The sequence below is a fragment of the Schistosoma haematobium genome, chromosome 4 (assembly GCF_000699445.3).
Source record: "Schistosoma haematobium chromosome 4, whole genome shotgun sequence".
Lineage (NCBI taxonomy): Eukaryota > Metazoa > Platyhelminthes > Trematoda > Strigeidida > Schistosomatidae > Schistosoma > Schistosoma haematobium.
In genome coordinates, this window is record NC_067199.1 from 20066107 (window position 1) to 20087796 (window position 21690).

The window sequence follows — 21690 nt, forward strand, 5'->3', positions numbered from 1 at the left end:
TAAGTGTTGTAACGTTTGTTTCTCAAGCGTTTCGCTTTTAACCTTGCTAATTGACTATGTTGATTGTTACCGTCTTTCAATGAAATAGTTTCTTCAAGCTAATCAATTCATTTCTGGGATTTATAGTTGTTTCTTGTTCGTATTGTATTCAGAAGTCATGTACTAGTCTTTATTTTAGGTATTCATTTTGTCTTCTTATTTGTATGGTCGAGGGTTTTTGGTTTCGGGAATTTTATGCTTCGAAATAATAGCGACTACGTTAACAAAACACTTGTTTGTAAAGAAAAAAAAACAGAGAAAGTGTTGTGCTTTTAAGCCCGGCTAATTATCACGCGACTTATTTGCCGATCGGAATACGACTTATACAATCTTGGAACTGTGCCAAAACAATGACGTATCGACCGGTATGAGCGGCCCAGCATCCTTATTGTTCCTTTCTCCTCCTAGCCCGTCCAGAACGCCAATGACAGCTTCCATTATGCGAATCATTTATTTCAAACATACTTGGCTTTTATACCAGCCAAACAGACAATATCACACCATAAAATAGGAAATAACATTTGTGCAAGATCAAGCCAAAGAGTGAATATGATTTTGGGAGACTGTAATTAATAAACTGAAAATAACCTAGGAACAGTAAATCGTATAATACTAGTCTATAGATCAAAATAATGCTTATAATAAGAGAAATGTGAATATACATAATCTAGTTACTTAACAACTATACAAAAGAATATATATATATATAGTATTAGTCCATAAGTAGGTCCCAACAGTTACCATTAGTTCTCACCTTGTTATAGAACTAATTAAGATTTCAAGACATGATGGTTATGCATCTGAGCTCTAAGTTTTCCTAAAAACAGAACGTGGTGCAGCAGTATCACACTTGAAATTTTTCTTGGTATTTTTTACGGAGATATTTTCGCGAAATAAAATACCTGACTACAACAAATTAAATTTATTTTGAAGCCTATATACTGGCTTTGTGGGACGCAGACTATTCCTTATATTTTTGCGGTTCATCTTTGTTATATCCAGATAAGAATAATGAATGGTAACTTTTTGGATCCATTTATGAAACAATACTATGAGTATATTTTTATCGTATAATTGTTATGTAACTAAACTGTTCATATTCATGTCGCTCTAATTATAAGCTTTAATTTGACCCATAGACTATTATTATACGATTTACCATTGATGAGTCATGGCCTGTCTATTAATTACTATCTTCCTCATTGACAGCCACATTTGGCTAAATATTGTACAAATGGTGTTTATATTTTATGATACGTTGTGGTCTGTTTGATTGATATATAAACCGAGTATGTTTGGAATAAATGATTCATACTGCAGAGGCTGAGATTGGTGTTCTGAACTTAACTGGTTGAGCTAGACAGGAAGCGAGGCCAATCAGGACTCTAGGCTGCTCGCACGTGTTTTATGCGTCACTGGTTCGATCGATAATTCGCTGTTCTCTGATTAGCGGTATCGTTGCGTTATTCAATATACAGTACACACAGGTTCACAAGTTATAACAATTTTTATTTTTCTAATAATGGTCTTTGTTTCCTCGAAACTGCATTTTAGTATTATTCCATAAACATCATAGAACATTAGGGAAACAAAGGTTGTTTCTATTGGTAAAAAGACAGATCGATTTTCTAAGGAACAAAGTGGCCGATGAAATTTAATAGGAGTTACAAGGGTGTTAGAATTTAGTTCATCTTCCTCAAAAAATATTTTAAAAAGTGACGACAATTCAAGTTCAACTGTCATGTGGAGCCATTTTTTTAGATTAATAACAGTCGTTTATGTTGTACACTTTAAACTTGTGAAGATAGTCACAACAAATTTTGTAAATAGTTTGTGATATTATTTGCATTTCTTTTGGCAATTCTCATAATTCGTACATTTACTACAAATGATCGTAAAAGTTGTTTAAAATTGCATGGCCTTGAGTATTTTCTCTTCCGTTTTGGATCCTTCATAGCACGACACACTGCTAACCACTCACAAATACACATCTCACGTTCTCAAGTGCCTGTTGTTACGATAACTGAACTCTAAAGATATTTGTTATCTACATTTATAGACCACAGTCATATTTCCATTAAATATCCCACCTGACTATACCGCTGGAATTTCAACAACCTTTATTGGAATTATGAATCACCCAAAATTGTGGATTATCACACCAAATGCAGATGGACACGCAAGAGCCTGTCAATTTAGGTAACGTCCGTAAATTTTCCTTGTGTTTATAAATTATATTTAGCATATTAAAACATTAATTTTTGGACGTAACAACTTTATTATCATTTTTGAGTTAATGTAGTTATTGGTCGACCGCACAGTCATCACAGCAACGACTCCAGGTGGAGCTTACTACTTAGTTTATTCCTTATTGTTTTCAATTAAACTTCAAGACTTTGTTGCCCACAACTTAGCCGTTTTTTCGGGTCAATAATCTGGATATATGATTGAAGAACGTGAAGAGGGTTTATCGAAAAGAATATTCTTCGTTCAAATATTAGTCTTTTAATATGATGGGGATCTCTAGACGATTAAAAAAATAAGGATTTATGGTCGGTTATTATAGTTAATTCACGTCCTTGTAACAAGAAGGTGAATGCTTTACCGCTAAATAAATAGCCAGTGATTCACGTCAAAAGGTACCGTAACGTTCTTGAGCTGGCGATAGTCATTTGGAGAAGAATGCTATAGGTGTCATAATGTCGTATACTCATTGTTGTAATACTGCCCCTTAAGCTTCCTGAGACGCATCAGTGCAGAGAATAAGGTGTGCTGTAGAGGCAGACTTTAAGTGATGCGACATAAAAGTATTTGATATCATAGACTTTACTTTATCAAAAGCATCTGGAGGTCAAATGAGGAATTTGTCTCTTTTTAGTTTGTTCCTTTGTTATCTTATTTCAAAAGATCTGTTACAGATTCTAATGTTGCTGAGCGATTAGGTAAGAAACAACGGCAAACATTGCACATACCAAGAAATCAACGTATTGATCTTAATGAATTCGACTCTGTGTAATTGATAGTAGCTTCTACATTTTCGTGTAGTGGTTTGATGCCTTGTGAGTCGATGTGATGTCCTAAAAACTCTAAGGCTGGAACGCCGAATATGGACTTTGAAGAGTTAATTACGACACAACAGCTTTCGAAACGGTCAAAAAGGATGTGTAAATGTTGTATGTACTCTTCTGTGGATACTTTGACGATCAAAACATCGTCGATATATACAAAAACAAAATAAAAACCTCTTATAACCTCGTCCATGAATGACTGGAAAGTCTGAGCAGCATTCTTTAGTCCGGATGGCATCTTCAAGTATTCAAACAAACCAAAAGGTATGATAATGACTGTTTTTTTAATATCTCTTGGTGCCATCGAAATCCGGTGGTATGCTCATACGCAGTCCAGTTTCGAAAAAAACTGCTTTCCATGTAAGTTCAAAGAAAAGTCATGTAGGTGAGAGATTGCATACCTGTATGAGGCAGTTTAACTATTTAAATGACGATAGCATCAATATTGGCGCCAGTTCTGATCTTTCTTCAAAACCATATGTAAGGGTGAAGCCCATGGGCTACTTGATTGTCGAATGATGCGAAGTCGCGTCATATGTTCGAACTCCCTCTTCACGGTCTTCAATTTGTCTAATGGTAGTCTTCGCGACTTGGCACAAATCGGTGGACCTGTGGCTGTTATGTGATGAACGTGGTGTAAGGTGCATTCATTTTGGTGATCAACTCTGGTGACGCATTCATAAAGGGCGGTCTGCTTGAGCATCTGGGCTACCTGTTCCTGCCATCTAGATATTTCAACGAGTTATCGATTTTTGTTTGTTTTAATATATCATTATGTTTATTAATCGCATGACCCATTCTGCTGCGTTTCTGAAAAGTGTACAACCTTTCGTTGTCAAAGTTACAAAAAACTCAATAAGAGACATTGTGGTTGCTGGCAATATACAGCGAAAAGAATGCGCATTATTCAGATGTTTGTTTACTGAACTGCTAACATCTAACTGGCGATCACTCAATATTTATCGCCAGGACCGACCAAGAAGAAAGAAACGGAAACTTGTTGAAATACTTTACGCTGAGAATTCTATATTGTACCAAAAATATAATTTTGAATAGAGCTGATGATAATAATAATACTTGGAAAGGACGTCAGTGAAAATCTTATTGATTGGCTTTACCATCCGGACACCATGAATTTCTCAGTTAGTGTTAGTTGTACCATTCACATGCAGACGGGTATTTCCGTCGACCAGTTTCTTTCCATCCATGCTCACTAACAGTTCATAAGCACTGAAAATGTCGGCTCCATAAGTAGTTTGACTCGGGCAACCGAAAAACCACTAGAAGCGCCGTCGGAGTCCGAGGTCTAAAATCAAGGATTGCTCTTCATAGGTCTCGACAACTGTTTCGTTCGTGTACAGAGCCGTGCCTGTGTACCATGTTTCTGTTGATACCAACAGACTCCTGAGGTCTGCTTAGGTGATCAAAGCTGCCTCGAAATTGGTTTCTGTCTGGACGGTGATCTAAGTCGTCTGGAGTGAACCGTGAGGTTAGACCAGTTGGGTAACGTGGTAAGGTGTTTACAGGGGGACCTTCAATGTCATTAAGGCTATTAGGAGAGTAGATTATATGCGAAATAAACTAGCGAGTCATGTAAAATAAACGATATAACAGAATAAACACCGGGCTCATCGGATAATTGCGGTGGACGAAAATTATTACGTCCAAAAATTAATGTTTTAATATGCTAAATATAATTTATAAACACAAGGAAAATTTACGGACGTTACCTAAATTGACAGGCTCTTGCGTGTCCATCTGCATTTGGTGTGATAATCCACAATTTTGGGTGATTCATAATTCCAATAAAGGTTGTTGAAATTCCAGCGGTATAGTCAGGTGGGATATTTAATGGAAATATGACTGTGGTCTATAAATGTAGATAACAAATATCTTTAGAGTTCAGTTATCGTAACAACAGGCACTTGAGAACGTGAGATGTGTATTTGTGAGTGGTTAGCAGTGTGTCGTGCTATGAAGGATCCAAAACGGAAGAGAAAATACTCAAGGCCATGCAATTTTAAACAACTTTTACGATCATTTGTAGTAAATGTACAAATTATGAGAATTGCCAAAAGAAATGCAAATAATATCACAAACTAATTACAAAATAGGTTTGTAGTGGCTTCCTACCTAACTGTAAATCTCAAGCTTAGATACAGAAGATGTGTTGGGTGTGGTTAGGAGCTCTGTTTTGTCGGAAACAAGTTTACGTAAAATACGCTTAGCAAAAGTTCATTTATTACATTCATTCCCTGCCATGATAGTTGTTGATTTACATCTTGGAAGTCTATTGATCCCTGTGCATGAAGGTCCTTGACCGTGAGAAGTTATTCGATACCATGTGTTGAATATTCTCACAGAAACGTCTTCGACGCGATGTTGTATTTGGGAACATCGTCATTACATCACGGGATTCATACTGCAGTTCGGAATTCTGGACATATGCTAGCTGGCTGATGCATTCCAAGTGAGTTTCGGAGTTAGACAGTGTTGCTTACTGTCTCTTACTTCTGGTAGTTGAACGGATTATGAAGTCCTCCACATCAGAGGGGGAAGCACAGAATACAATAGACAGGTTGGACGCAATTAGACTATTCGGACTTCAGGTATGACGTAGACGTTCCATCCATTCACAGAAACAATTGCAAATTAAGATAGTCATTCCAGCATTAGCATCTACTTAAGTCTGTATTATTGATCAGATGCTCATAGTTTTTATCACCCGGAGTGTTGCTTGATTATATTACCGATAATTGCATTTCAGAGATTATTGGTGGAGATGTCAAAAATCAGGAAATGAGTGATAACAAGGGAGTAAAAGTAAAGGCAGGGAATAATGTAGTCGTAAACAAGCTCAAAAGGTCAACGGAAAAATTTCTGAAAAAACTTGGACGTTATTAAAAGCATTTCCTTCACTTTTCTAATTGATTGGAATATGGAGCGTCCAGGACTAATAAACCTGATTACATTCGAAATGCAAGATTTTAGGATAGGAAATCCGTTTTCTCTCATTCTCTACTGAGAAATGAAGTTGGAGTTCCAAGATATATAATAATTATATTCTGAAAAACAATAATAATGACCATGTTCTTTACACAGGTAGGTAATAAAACCTAAAATATCAGAATCTTATGATTAGTGCCTAATAAAATGGTTGAGGCGTTCAAAAAATTATCAAAAAGGATACCAGTCTGAATATGGTTCTACCGATCTGATCACTTAACGATCTTACAAACAAAGAAACTGCACTTTCTTCGCTAAAACGTTGATTAGAGGACCAGAATAAACGATATTCTGAGTTTTTTGGAAGCAGAATCAAAGTCATGATCTTAACCTTTTATAATTCTTACAACGGAAATATGGTTCATCGCGGATGTGGATGCGAACCAAACCATGAGAGATTATATCCGAGCTTCAAGATCACTTGCTTTTTTCGTGTAGTGTGTTGAGTCAACTCAATGGGTCACATTTGAGAACATCAGTTATAAATTACAATCGAATAAAAACCAAGTGACCAAATGGGTAATTTACTGTCTTCTTGGTCACGCGGCAGAACGTGCTAGACCTTGAATATAGTGCTAAGTTCAAGCATCTAGTTCATATCTCATTCAGAGCAAATACAATTTTAACAGTGACTAAGCAGAAGACAACAAGTTTCTGATTGGACTTGTGGTGGACCAGACAATATATGAACTCAAAAATGATAACAGAGTTAAAGTGGTAGGCGTTGGAATCACATTTGTTTAAGTAAGGCTTCGTCTAATTTGTAGGGAACCGCTAACTGTTTCATGTGTCGTAGCAACTGTGACGGTCTCTTGTCCGCAAGTTCACATGATATGAGTAGTTGCTGTAATCGTTTCTCGTCAGAAAGTGATGTACGCTGGATTAATACAGCTTTAATCTTGTCATAAGGATCAGTTTCTGGCACATAATCGATCAAGTCACCGACTTCCGTAGCTATTTCAATGGGCAGTGCACCGACAACATAGGCATATTTGGTCGCCTGGGAGCGTATGCGTCCCGCTAAAAATAAAGCTTCTGCTTGTGCGAACCAAATCCTGGGGTTGTTAGCACTGTATGTTGGTAGTCTGAATTCGGAAATAGCATTGACTGAACTTAAAATATTATCATCTGACTGTGATTAATTGAGGGGATTCACTGTGGGACAATCTATATCGATAAGCTTATTCGAAGAGTACATGATGGGAAAAACAAAATAAATACAAATAACATCAAAAACTATTTACGAAATAAGCTTGTCAGGCATATCTCCACAGACCTCCCTATATTCCGTGTACTGTGTCTGAAACGTTGAGAGCATTTTCCTTATCACAGAATGCAACGTGGTCTTAAATTAAGGTTTTGCGTGCTGAATAACCGTTTGAGTGAAAAAATGTCACATTCGTCTACTCTTATTACTTCCAAAATCACTTAAAATTTTTAAAACCTAGGCAGACCAAATTGTGTCAGTTTCCCTCTTCACATGGCGATCAAACACCTGAAGGCTGGGAAATGGTGTCAGCCTCATCATTTAACACCTTTATGAATAAAATGAACTGTGTATTTTTAAAATGCAAGGATTAAGAAAAGTAATATGAGTGATTTTAAAATGATTTCCCGACCTTGGGATCTAGAAGCGGTGCTTTAGTGTTTAACGTTACCGTCATGGTGTTAGACTTGGATCTTTTCAGAGTCGATAAAGGAGGTGATCCTGAAGTTATTCGTTCCAATGAAATAAAGAGATTTAGAGGTACCAAACGTGTCGATTTGGTACTAGAGGCAGATGAGAATTGGCGGAAAGGTAGACTGTAAATGGTTACTCAAACTTCGTAGCACGTTTCAGAGCTGATCACTTAAATAAAGTGAAAAACTTCTGCAGCAAAGCCATTGCTAGGAAGATTAAAGTAAATTCTGACTGCTGTGATTCTGACTTTTAGGAAAACAAAGACAGTCCGGATTTTGAGTCTAATTTGTTTGATGTTGTGTTCGATCGCCTCGACTCACTTGTGGAAGCTGATTTACAGGTAGGACTGTTGCTCGTCACTATGTTCTAGTCCTTGAGTGTGGCACAGTTAAAGTCGTTGTCCTGTCTCATTGATGAAGAAATAAAGAGAAATGCGGCTATTGTAACTGAGTTCGAGTCTGTAAGACAGCAGCAATTGTATGAGATTGGTAATCTCCTACACCCAGATGTACCGATAAGCAACAATGAGGTATGTTTTACTGGGATGCGATTGTTCGAAAAATGTTAGTCTTTTTCTGATAGTGTTTAAAAGTACTTTTCCATGCTCCTTTCCAGTATGGCAGTGTTGAGACCTTGATAATGTCCGTAATTGAGGGCGTTTAATCTAAATTTTCGTTGCTAGCCCACTCAAAACAAAAATTTAATATCCATTTGCCAGTCCCATGTTTTATGTGATAAGAACTAAAGTTAGTGTGCCAATCCTAATGTGTTTATTTATGGTTTAGATATAATCCATACCTAACAAATCATAATTTAACATATTCTATCTCCAAAGGTTTGATTTCGAGCTGTAATACCAGTCGTCTGGTATTGAATTGATAGTATTGCGTAGTATTTCAACGTTGCTTAAGTCAGTTGGTCATCAATAGCGTAGGACTTGGCATGGCTGTACATTTTTCCATTGGTTTATTGTTGTTATCCCTCAATTTACCATATAAAACGTACACATTTTTTGTCCGAATTGCTAGAAAGATAGTGCGTGACAATCAGTGATTGGTAAAAGGCTTTCATATATAGTCATTGTTGTTTCACAATTCATGATACTGATATAGTGTCGGCAATTCATATTGTTAAGATATGAAGCACTTAAATGGCTACTCGAAAGTAAATATGACAATATGTGGTTATACGGTAGTTCCTACGCAAGTTGAAAAGGTTTCCGTGAGAATTATTCGGTGAAATCAAGCATAGGTCTCTGGGAGCTTTATTGACTTCACACGATTTCCAGTATACTGGTGTGTATTATATATATTTCTTTCGGACTAGTCTTATTCCGAGAATCCTTTAGCAATGATGTAATTAGAAACTTGGTAATACATTTTAGTCCTTTTACTCTATTAAGTTCACTTTTCTAATTAGTTTGTATAAACTATCCAGTAATCTCAAGTAGTTGATTGATCCCAATAGCATCAACATCATCCCCTCTACTTAAATACGAACTATGAATGTTATAAGAACTACACTTATTTTTTCACGAATATGATTATTTCATATCAAATTATCTCTACACGTTTTTATTGCCGTCTTGTTTTATTCGTTACCTTCGACGTAGTCGACTATGTTTTACTTTGTTGCTGCCAAACATTATCTTTGAAAATAGAAGTTGTGCACAGGTTGAAGGTTTCTGACCACAGATATCTATGAAGCGTTACTCGCGTTTCATGCAACCACCTAGTGAGCAATGTTGATGTTGAGCATATTGTATTTGGTAAAGGTTGCGTTCGCAAATAAATTCCGTTCATTAGCTGAAGACCTTACGGGGCACTGCCCGAAATCGGTATCATAGTGCAGTAGTATTCATAAACCCTTTCCTTATGTCGTGGGTCTCAATATTCATTCTCTCTATCCACTTTTCATTTTGAAGCACTTTCTTTACATTTGATTCTTCGCTTTCATGTATACTATTTCTATATCTATCCCTTTTAATTTTACCTTTATATGTTCTCCCGTACTGACGTGAGGTGTGTTAAATTGATCTATTGCACATTTGTGCTCGGTCTATGAAGAACTGGCTCTATCAGCTTAACTGCACAATTATTGCCTCGTTACGATATTGTGTAAATGTACGTGGTTGATGGTATTTTTCACTACTAGTGGTTCATTCGACGCTCATTTGAAATATTTGTTTTATGCATATATTCGTTTAACTAGGAAGACAATTTGGTTATTCGAACTTTCGGAAAAAGCGATTTTCGAAAACCTTTATCTCATGTCGATTTAGTGACGATGGTAGATGGTTTTGACGGTGAACGTGGAAGTACAGTAGCTGGAGGTCGTGGATATTTCCTAAAGGTTAGTACGTATATGCGATTTTCTAAATCTTGCTAGCATTGAGTTGCACGTTATTGATACCGCACTAATTGGTTTTAACCTGTCGGGTGTTTTTCTACCTGAAATGTCTTACTAATAAGTCATCTATTCTTAGTTGTTGTTGTTTACACCAGTCTCATATGGTTATCTAATAACTCACATAATCCCAAAATTTGGACGAGTTGTTGAACTATATAAAATTACCATATACAAATTTGTGAGTGTTCCGAGTTTTTTTCACTCAAAATTAGTACTCAAAGATACACAAACAAAAATAAATAGGCGCCAAATATTGAATTTTATTTTTGACCTTAGAGTCGATTTCCTCATTGGTTGTGCTTTATTCCATAGTGAAGACTAGTTTTTAAAATTATACCTTTGTCGTTTTTAGTTTTTAAACTTCAGATTCAGGAAAGTTATATTCCACAAGCAGCCAGAAGCACGAGCAACAACAACCACACACCTTAAGCGTATATATACAGCATAAAAATGTCCTTGCGAAACGTCACAAAATAGCACATTAAAAGAGGGCATGAACCAATAACATTTAAGGTCCTTCAAAGTAGGAAATACAATATAGAGGTGAAAATGGGTGCTTTTGGCGCGAAAATGAGAAATCCAAATTTTTCAAAATAAAATCACAAAAATAAGACGTCTACCAAATGTTTTCCTTAACACAAATTAAATTAGAAGTATTATGAAAACAGAGGGTTTCACAGCTTACAATGGCGTTGTGATTATTTTTGTTTTACTCCTATTTTCCCATAGTCTTTCATCTTACAAGATATTTAACTTCACCTTTTTTACCCGGATTTATACTGACTTTTTTAGTGATTACTTTATGTTTACATAAAAAAATATCAACTTTTATGCTGCTCTTTTTACAGGGCCCGCTTGTTTTCCTGGAACAAGCAATCATAAACTTAGCTCTACAAATGCTAGATGAACGTGGTTATACGCCACTGTACACTCCATTTTTTATGCGCAAGGAGGTTATGCGAGCAGTTGCTCAATTAAGTCAATTTGACGAAGAGTTATACAAAGTAAGTCTCCAGATTGCACCGTAATGTGAATCTTTGTTGTTGTGTCTAACAGAATGAAAATACGTTAACTTTCATTTGTCTAATCCATAGTTTTAGTTGCGTTCACTAAGTGCAATGAATCATTCTCAATTTTTTATTAAAACCCATTAAAAGTCAATGCATAGATAAAATCGTCTAGTTTTTCACAATAATTTATTGTAGTTTTCTGAATTTTATACAGCTAATTCCATTTGTTAGTCATTCTTAGCTCTATAAGAAAGCTTTATATGATACCTAAGAGTTATGTTCAATAGTCTAATCAGATTATAAACTGTTGCGAGCTGTCTTTTGACAGTAGATTAGTGATTAAATGACTCGTACTTCAGCCGTTAGGTTACGCTTTCAAGTCTAGCCCCACCTACTTTTGTTTGCATAGCCTGATACTATTGATAGGTTCTACACTAACAGTGTTTATGGCTTAACGTCCACTATAATAACCGATACTTGATTGCTAAATTGTATTGACACTATTATAATCCCAGAATCAACTACTATTAATTCATTAAAAATATCAGTTGTTTTTCTTAGGTCTTCGCTTCATGCTGTAATCCCGTAATATCATTCCATGGGTATTGAATTTATGAGTTAATGCTCACATCACCAAGTGATATGGGTATGTAGAAATATCAAGTATAATAATTGATGATGAAACATGATAACGCATTTAAATCATACATTTCCATTTTTCCAGTTCATCTTGATGGTCCTTGGTCATGTGAGTTTTGTCTCCATCAAATATTAGTATTTAGCAGTATGATGAAGTCTGGATTATATTTCAAAGGTACTACACTGTCAGTTATTTGCCATGTGAATTTAATTTAGTGGCTTAGTGATTTGGACACATGCCATCGAGCTATTAAGCCACATGGTTTAGTTGAAATGGATTTACTGTATTTGCTATCCCATCCTGCATATATTAAATGTGGTTATTTTTCCGTATATTTAATTATTAGATCTAACTGAATTTACACTTATTTTCACTTCTCCAGGTTACTGGCCGTCGCGAACTCACTGCCACAATCAATCACGAATTACAAGCAAATGAAAATGAAGAGGAAGAGAAATATTTGATTGCAACATCCGAACAACCAATCGCTGCATTTCATCAAGATGAGTGGTTACCCATTGATCAATTACCGATTAAGTATGCAGGGATCTCGACTTGTTTCAGACAAGAAGTTGGTAGTCATGGTCGTGATACTCGTGGAATATTTCGTGTTCATCAGTTCGAAAAAGTATGTTGATTGTGTTTGAATATAGTCATTTTATTGCGGTTAATTCACTTAGAATATTATTTAGCGTTGAAATTGATTGTTCAAGAATTAATTTTCGGTTGCAAGTTTACATACTGTCAGCCAAGTTAAACGACATTTACTAGTGTCGTATAACTGTAAATTTATTTCTGTTATCTTTCAACCATTTACTTGTAACGTTAAATTTACTGACTATTACTACCTACTTCTCAGAAATACTTCCATTCTTCTGAAGTGCAGAAAACCTCGAATTAATCCACGTGAGCTACAAATCTTCTTCAATACCAATTATAATTGATTGATTATTACAAATTTACTCGATGTCACTAGAATATGGCATTCATAACCGTGCAAAATTGACTGATTAACGTTGAACGACCATTTTCAGATTTTAATTTCTAGTACTATAAGACTAATCTTACAGATTGTTTATGAAGTGGAATTTTTATTGAGTTTTAAGAAAGACTAGTAGTGTCATTATATTCGGTATAGTATACCAATCAAGTCACAAATGAAAAGGTTACGTTGTGCCAACCAAAAATCTGATGATAAGTGCATATGATTGACCAAGAAATTGTTTTATTTTCTAAGTAGTAGACATTATATATAAATAGCATAGACTCTTTATTTTATGCCACGTGGTAAGAATTAGTTGACAACTCTGGTTTACTTAATTTACTTTGTAAATACTTGTTTTTTTTCAAATGGTAGGTTGAACAGTTTTGCATTACTAGTCCGCACGATAATCTGTCATGGGAGATGTTTGATCATATGATTTGTAACGCTGAAGCATTTCACCAGGTTAGTTTACTGTTCTATAAATAATAGATTATCATTAGTGTTATGTTACATTCATTTACTCTCCCTACTCTCGGAAATCGACATCAGCTTCTGGTAACTTTTGTTCAGAGTTTATTGTTCTAACCTTAATCTTTTCTACTCATGGAATAAAGTCGGAAGGTAAACTCTTGTAAACATTCCAAATTGGTTAAACCGAGTAGACATTTTATCTCATGACTTATGAATTATTTAGTGGAAATTATAAAGAATTTAACTTCACTTTTGTTGTCTAATCTGTAAAGTTGAGTACATTGTTTGCTTATTCCGAAAATTTTTTTTGACTAGCTTTCATCCTTCGCAGCGAATATAAAAACTGTTTAAGATAATTTGACTAAAGTTCATAATTTTAAAACATTTCATTGAGTTCCTGTTTATTCCTCTTAAAATCAGTCGTTCGAAGTTATGATATCAAGTAAATGGATGTGAAATAACCATTTATTTCTATCGTAAACTAAGAATGTGATTTGGTTAATGAACTTTAATGGGGCAAGCGTAATAAATTATTTAAATAAAGTATGATGTTTGTGATATATCAAATATTTACTGATTAAAATTTTTTATCTGAGTTACCGGCTCTTATTGTCAAAAATGAAACAAATCAAGCAACAAATGAATACATTTTAATTTACACGGTGATTCTATATATTCTTCAAAAGATTCAAATCTGTCAATAAAGTTTTCTTTTTCTTGTTTACAGGCTCTGAAATTGCCTTATCGTGTTGTTTCCATTGTGTCGGGTGAACTAAACAATGCTGCATCAATGAAGTATGATTTAGAAGGTTGGTTCCCTGGGTCTGGAGCTTTTAGGGAACTTGTATCTTGTAGTAATTGTTTGGACTATCAATCTCGTCGGTTAGCAATTCGTTTCGGTCAAACAAAAAAAATGAATAAAAGTGTAAGTGGTATTTTTTTGTGTTCTTCAGGTTGCTTAATGTAGTGTTTACCTGGTTTAGTATTATTATCGATGCATTTTGTGATGATTATGTCTGTAGCAAAATCAGCCAATTGTAGTTGTCGTCATAATGAATTTAAGTTTTGTAATATTTCATTCAGTCTGTCACTTATCTTCGCACATATGTGAACTTTTTTGAGGCAAGTGAATTGCTCAATTAAAGTACATACTTGTATTTAGCTGGTAAATTATTATTATTCATTTTATTATTATTGTCTAAGTATGAAAAGTAATATCTCAATATACCGTCGAAAAGCACCTAAATTAGATAAATCATGTAAACATTAGGGGATACAATTGGAGTATGAACTCGATCAAGTTGATTGTGTTTTTGTGAATTTTCACATTTTACTGTTTGTTCAACTTTCAAAAGATAACAGCATAATGCAACTTTTACTTAAATCATTATAATTATCTTAAATTATTGCTTGGATCAAGAGTCTTTTTTTAAAATGATTATCATACTTGTTTGAAAGTTCTCATTATTGTTTTATTCATGGACTACCTGTTGTCTACAATGACCTAGGTTGAATATGTACATATGCTCAATGCAACGATGTGTGCAACCACTCGAGTTATTTGTGCGATTCTAGAGAATTATCAAACAGAACATGGGATTATTGTACCTGATGTTCTAAAATCATTTATGCCCAAAAGTTAGTGTACTTTTTTGTTATTAATGAAAATACTTTTCAGTGGGCTATAATCCATTTTTTTAAAAATTCATTCTATGCTTATGATTATACGTTATGCATGATGGTTTCATAATGTGTTTTCTTCACTGTTTGTAAGATTTAATTCGTTCAACTCAGTAACTAAACTGTCCACTTATGTATTAGGTTTTAAGTCGCATTTTCTGAGTGTTGGTGTTACCGCCAGAGTACTGGAGTCGAAGTACTCTGAAATTTTGTTTTAAATAGTTGAAAGTTGGTTACTTAAACCATTAACCCTCCACTTAGTGTTCATAGTCTTAAAATATTATCACTTCTTACTGAACATTAGTATTTTTAATAGACTATTAAATACATGGAGGTTTTCATTCATCCGAATTATTGCGATATTGTGTATGTATGAAGTGAGATGATGATGTAATTAGCCAGTTTATGCCGTTAATTTTATCAAGTTATTTCAGTCAATAATTAAATATTATCATCTCTCCATCAATCATTTTACTCACATTTAATCATATATTCTCATGTGTTTGTGCATTTGGAAGTGTCTATTATTTACTTTCTTATTGCTTGTAAATGTAACCCATCAATATTTCGTGGTTCATACATATACACATATTCGTTCTTATGTATATTCTCTCCTGTTGCATGGTTTGGTTGATTTACGTTTGGCTGTTGAGCTGTTACGTTTTCAATGAAGTAACTTCGATCTGATTTCGTATCTGCTTTCGAACGTCTCGTGGTAAAGTAAAACTAGTTATTACTTCGGGTTTTATAACCAGAGTCGTATAACACTGATTAACTAGTGGTGAGCCAACGTATGAACTTGCCACAGCCTACGACGAAACCGCCTACAAAATAATTTGTTTGTCACTAATTTGCAACCATACCTACTCACCATCAGGGCGGATCGCTATCTGTATTTAATTAGTGTATTATTACATATTTTTGTTGTAACGTGTGACTGCAGATTAGAGTGAAGCGTATTTATCGATCGATTCAATGACACGAAAAACACGTAAGGACGACCTAGAGTCCCGATTGGCCCTGCTTCGCTGTCTAGCCCAGCCAGTTGAGTCCAGAACACAAGTCTCATCCTCTGAGTTATGAATCATTATATTTCAGACATACTCTGTTTATATACCAATCAAACAAACCACGTCGTACCATAGAATAGAAAACAATATTTGTACAATATTTAACAAGTGAAGTAAACATCGACCAATAGGAAATGTCCATTTAAAGTTCAAGGACACCATTAGACTTAACATGATAGTTATTGGTATATTTTTCTGCACATCCTAACAATTTTGCTTCATAAATACTGTGACAATATATCAGTATTAACTATCGTAACAATCGCATGAAACCGTTACTTATTACACAATAAACATACTAGTAACCTTACTCTCATTCTCAAAGCATATATTCCATCGTATAACAATTCTGTTCTCCTCTTTAGTCCGTCGACTTTGTCAGTTAAAGTCATGTTACGTACATGGTGGATCGTTTAATATCATCTTTTGTGTGTTCTATCGGGTATTCTTGCTAGCTTGTCAGTGTCGCTGTCACTGAAATCTAGAGTCTGCTGTATAATTTGCGGCAATTCATATAACCATAATCTATCGAATAAACTACCATCTGCTTTCGTACTTCCCAGCAAACTTCATTTGTGATTACTTTGCTACGATGACTTTCTGCCTCCTATTCGTACCTGGATAATTAGTTGGTCGATAACGTCTTAGATACCGCTCTTATGACTGTCTGTTTCAAGTCATCATATGACGTTTTCATTTATAGTATGAGTACCGAATCTTGCATCCGTTCAGATGCTTCATCTGGTAAGTGTTATAACGCTCGAGTTCATTTCGTCTTTGCGAATGAAACGTCAATTTGCCTTAGACGGATATCTACACTAGATTCGCTCCCAGTGTTTATGCTAAGGAATTCAACACGACTCAGATCATGAACACGTGATTAACCTGACTAGAACGTAAAAATATATTTCCGCACCAAAAATCGTCAACAACCCGACACAATCCAACAACAATCAATAATAATAAGGATAGGAGAATATATAACTCATTTAACGCCTATCAGACCATCTACAATTCTGACCAAGCAAACAACCAATCATTATCATTCTCTCCCACACATCAGTAAGTGTGGACTAGTGATAGAACTCGTCTTATTGTCAAGTTTCACGATTGTGCATAAAATAATACTCAAGCCTAGCGAACCAAAGTTGTGATTCTGCTACTCTAAGAATAGAAATGGTAAGATTATTAGTACGCGTAAAACAGTATTGTAAGAATTGTAAAAGTCTAGCTACAGACTTGATAAAAGGTGGCAAGTAATGTACAATTAATTAGGTGTGATATAAAAAAGCAGACAAATTAATCTTAGTAATAATAATGATAAATAACACAATAATATGAAATAAGACACATCCCCTGAATATGCACCAATTGATTCGAGACTTAGTAATCTAATAGCACCTGGCCTGTTGGGTAATATGTGTTGATCCAGGATCGACCTCGATTAGAATCCCTAATGCTCACTACTGACAAGTGTTAAACTTTAGTAAAACAACTATCCAGTGCTTCTCAACTTACTGTCTGTTCACGATAAAAATTACTTTCAAATCGAAATCTAAATTATGTATATTGAGTAAGCTGCTCATTATAGAACGCTATGGCATTTTCGTACTTGTTTGTGACCAGTAAATCTTACTAATGCTACTGAATACTGCATACTAATCATACAATGGATCTCATTAGGTATAGTTGATTGTCTGATAATCTAATTCATGTATTGTTATATTTCTTCTAGGTCACTGTCCGTCGGTATCGTAGTCCGAACAATCGTATTTGTCTGTATAATTCAAAGTTCAAACTTTTTTGCCAATAAGCTGCTTAAGCAATAAAACATTGACTGATAGAATGTTTTTGAGAAACTTAGAATTACGAAGTTCTAGATAGACCATTAATACAGCTTTTCACTTTTGTATTTCGCCCCTTGAAGCTGCAATACTCGTTATCTGGTGTCTATACATGGCTAAATGCGCTATAAAGCATATTATTCGTTTATCGTTAGCGTTGTATTTCTTTTCAGATCAGAACATCTTAGTTAATATTATTATACGTGCATATTGTGAATACTTATTTTCTTTATTTAGTGTTGATTCACTGACAGTTGTAATTATTGTAAATTAATTATTTTTGTCTCATTCATATGATTTATTCGCATACTTTTTATTTAACTTATCGTATTAGAATATCAGAAATTTATACCGTTCAAAGGACATGAGGATAAAATACCTGTCAGCATTTATGATGTGCCAGAGACAATTCACAATTCATCCAATACAAAATTTCACGATGAAACATCGTTCAATGAGCTAAATGAAAAAATAAGTAATTTAACTGGTGCTACAGAATCTGGTCTCGTCAGTGCTATTTCTCAAATATCTGAAGTTCAAAAACGAATTGAAGACACGTTGAATACACTAAGTCTAGTCACCACAAATAATCACGTTGACAAAGATATCCGTGACAAAAAATGTGCTGTTGTTCATCCTGTAGAAGATAAAAATGACCTTGAAGTTGAAAATAAGGATACAATTGATAATGAGTCTGTGAGTTTACAATCAACTACTCCAGAACCAGCTGATTCTAAGAAGAAGCGGAAGAAAAAACCAAAGAAGAAACAATCGGATTAGAATTTTATTCTATTGTGGTGCTCAGTTAATATTGCATATTAATGATTTGTTGTATTGACTCACACTTGCATATGAATATAAATTTTGACTGTGGTGTTATTTAAACATGAAAATTACATTAATAGTCGGTTCCATGGTTTGCGCAAGGTATTTTCAGTCATATATGTCAGTTAGCCACGTTTGTTATTGCGTTAAAGTTTTAAATTAGATTTCTGTTATCAAGATATTTATGCATATATTACTTCTGAAGTCTGGAAAAATTAGGATCCATTTTTTTACGTTATAATTGAAGCACAGATTGAATTTGGACTAGACAAGCATGACATTGATCACCACCCAGTGATCAATCAATTGTGATTGCAGCGTCTTTCCTACGTCCAGTAAGACGCAGGCAAATACGCGCTCGCACTAGAGCATGATCTGAATCTAAGCATGTGCTCCAGAATGAGCGACAGTCTTCTATCGAGCCCCTCCATCGGTGGCTGATAGCGATGTGATCTATTTGGGTCCAACATTGGGACGAATTAGGGGGTCACCATGTTAAAAGATGTTTTTCTTCATGCTTAAAGTTAGTATTTGCAAGGAACAGGCAGTTATCTGAGCATAGCTGCAACAGACGGTCGCCATTATCTGTTCTTTGAGCCATGATGCTATAAGATCCACCCAGGTGTTTTTCCCTATCGCTTAGTTTACCTACTTGAGAATTACAGTCACCAGCCATTGTTAGTATATCAGAGCGCCTGTCTTTTCGGAGAAGGTCGGAAAGCTTTCTGTAAAACTCATCTTTTACATCATCTGAGCTGAAGTCAGTGGAGAGTAGGCAGAGACGACGAAGAGTCAACGACGAGTGTCCCTATCTTTCCGAGTCCTTATTTTTCCGTTTAGTCGGACAGCGCACAAACGACTGTCTACTGGGATCCAGTCTAAGAGAGCTAGTTCTGCCCTAGGACTCAATGCTATACCTACGCCGGCGAGTCCACGAGAAGCAGCATTTGGGCTTTCAGATACACGAAGTGTCAATCGAGTTGGTTGTTTGTTTTGACATGGTGATGTCAAGTGAACGACGCTACTCGGGTCCTGTATGCGTGTTTCGGAGACGCAGCACACATTGATGGCGCGAGATTCTGAAGTCCTAGCTAAGGAAGCCTGCTGTCCTATTTGGCACAGTGTTCGGACGTTATAAGCTCCAACATGAAGTTTGTAGCGTGGTTTCAGGAGACCAGGAATAGCGTTCCGCGTACTCGAATCGTTTGCCCTAGCGATGCGAGGTGATAAAGAGACGTGAGAAGAGTTAGTCGTGGAGATAAGATATTTATTTGGAGGTGTAGGAAGGATTTGAGTGTGACTGACTTGGTGCCGTGTGTTGTTACGGGTATGAGGGCATGTCACTTCCCGGCTGCCCACACCGTGGAAGGGTATTTCTTGAGGAACCTGAAAGGGAAGTTGGATTAATGTTGACCTTAACGATCTGGGAGCGTGACTGCAGAGCCCAGGGGGCAACTGCTTGAGGGCGGTCGCGCACGGCCTTTTTGTGGAAGGTTTTTGACGTGTTAGCTCCGTTCTTCAAAGGGCTTTACCGCCGGAGACGGAAATCCGTGAGATGTGACATTTTCAGGGTCAATCATTTCTAACCACTTCCTTCCTTGTGAGAAGGCAGCATCGCTGTCACGCTGGTTGTCCGAGGGAAACACCTTACTGCTGTCACACCTCTCTACAGTCAGCAGTGCGACTTCGCCCTCAGACCTTGAGTTGCTGCTTTTAGTCTTACCGTTCACCAATCGACCTGCCTGGTATGGTAGAACCTACAGGAACATATGTTCCAGCCAATATAGCTCGGTTGGGTCATCACGATAGGCAAGCCCGACCACCGCGTCAAGGTAGCAGCTGCGGTCGGGATAATCGCAGAAAGACATCTCCAAAGCCATTATCAAAATAAACCATCAGTTACTTAGTATTTCTTTCTGTTTCTACACCGGTTTAGAATTTTTTCAATTCCTTTCAGGTTTTAGTTGATTTTTTTTATTGTAAATTTCTGAGATTGAGTCCCCGAATATTTTGAAAACAGACTGATAGAATTGACTGAAATCTCTAAAAATTCCCATAGCTCAACTTGCATATGCACAAAAGCCACATAACCTATAGCTATTGCGTACAATAATCAGTAAGTGACGAGTGACCTATGTCATTTCATCCAATATTTAGCCCTGATCAATTTCAACATTCGACTCTGGGTCGCGAGGGGTAGGCTAGGTATCTGTGAAGTTTTGGTTCGTCTGCTTCTCAGTGTTCAACATGTCTGGAATATTTAGGATTTTTCCTTTTGTTTGATGAATAACTGCCACATATAAGGGTATAATTTTCATTTCAAACTCTAGTTTTCAGTTTATTGGCTTTTTTCATTCAGTACGTTGGGATGTACTACAATGACGTGTTCAAAAACGACAAGCGAGTAGCTTTAGTAGATTAAGATGATGTTCCTAGTGGAAATCGCACTTACATGCCGCGCTGGCACTAAGTGAATGAAAACAATGCTAGTTTTTTTCCATTTTTATTGAACATTAAATGAAGGTTGATTATCTTCATACCAATCACATACACTATAATTTGCTAGACACTATAATTGATTTTGTCGGTTACTAGATAGTAAGGGGCTATACGAAGAAAGTTTCAGGACTAGGTTATGTGTTAACTAGTAGTTTGGTGAGGAATTATACTCCCGTGGAGGTTGGAACCATTTTTTGAAATGCCATAACTGAGCTAATGCGTTATGGAATTAACTTATAGATATTGTTTTTTATATTATGTTTACCCAGAAACAATATCATTACATATGTACTCCTCCATCTTCCCAAATGGTTAATTTCTTTAGAATGTGTCATTACTAATAAGTAGCGGATATAGGTTTCATTGGTGAGACTACAATTTATGGACGACCTTTGAGCTAAGTTAGACTGACCTTGAGTGTCCACCTAACATTTAGGACCAAATTCGGGTTCTAAATGTGTGT

At 35.7% G+C, this 21690-nt stretch overlaps 1 protein-coding gene across 1 annotated transcript; it reads left to right on the plus strand.

Moving 5' to 3' along the window:
- Nucleotides 1–7742: 7742 nt before the first annotated feature.
- Nucleotides 7743–18788, plus strand: SARS1 (Serine--tRNA ligase, cytoplasmic). The gene is made up of 11 exons (XM_035729791.2): nt 7743–7911; nt 7944–8014; nt 8048–8134; nt 8165–8323; nt 10006–10146; nt 11052–11207; nt 12236–12481; nt 13211–13300; nt 14037–14234; nt 14818–14947; nt 18238–18788. The coding sequence occupies exons 1-11, from the start codon at nt 7776–7778 to the stop codon at nt 18681–18683; spliced, it is 1860 nt and encodes a 619-aa protein (XP_035585276.2). The 5' UTR covers nt 7743–7775; the 3' UTR covers nt 18684–18788.
- Nucleotides 18789–21690: the final 2902 nt, after the last annotated feature.

Coding starts and splice junctions, on each gene's coding strand:
- SARS1 (XM_035729791.2), top strand. CDS start 7,776: ATGGTGTTAGACTTGGATCTTTTCAGAGTCGATAAAGGAGGTGATCCT. Junction 14,235..14,817: donor CAAAAAAAATGAATAAAAGT/GTAAGTGGTATT, acceptor ACAATGACCTAG/GTTGAATATGTACATATGCT. Junction 14,948..18,237: donor AAAATCATTTATGCCCAAAA/GTTAGTGTACTT, acceptor TTATCGTATTAG/AATATCAGAAATTTATACCG.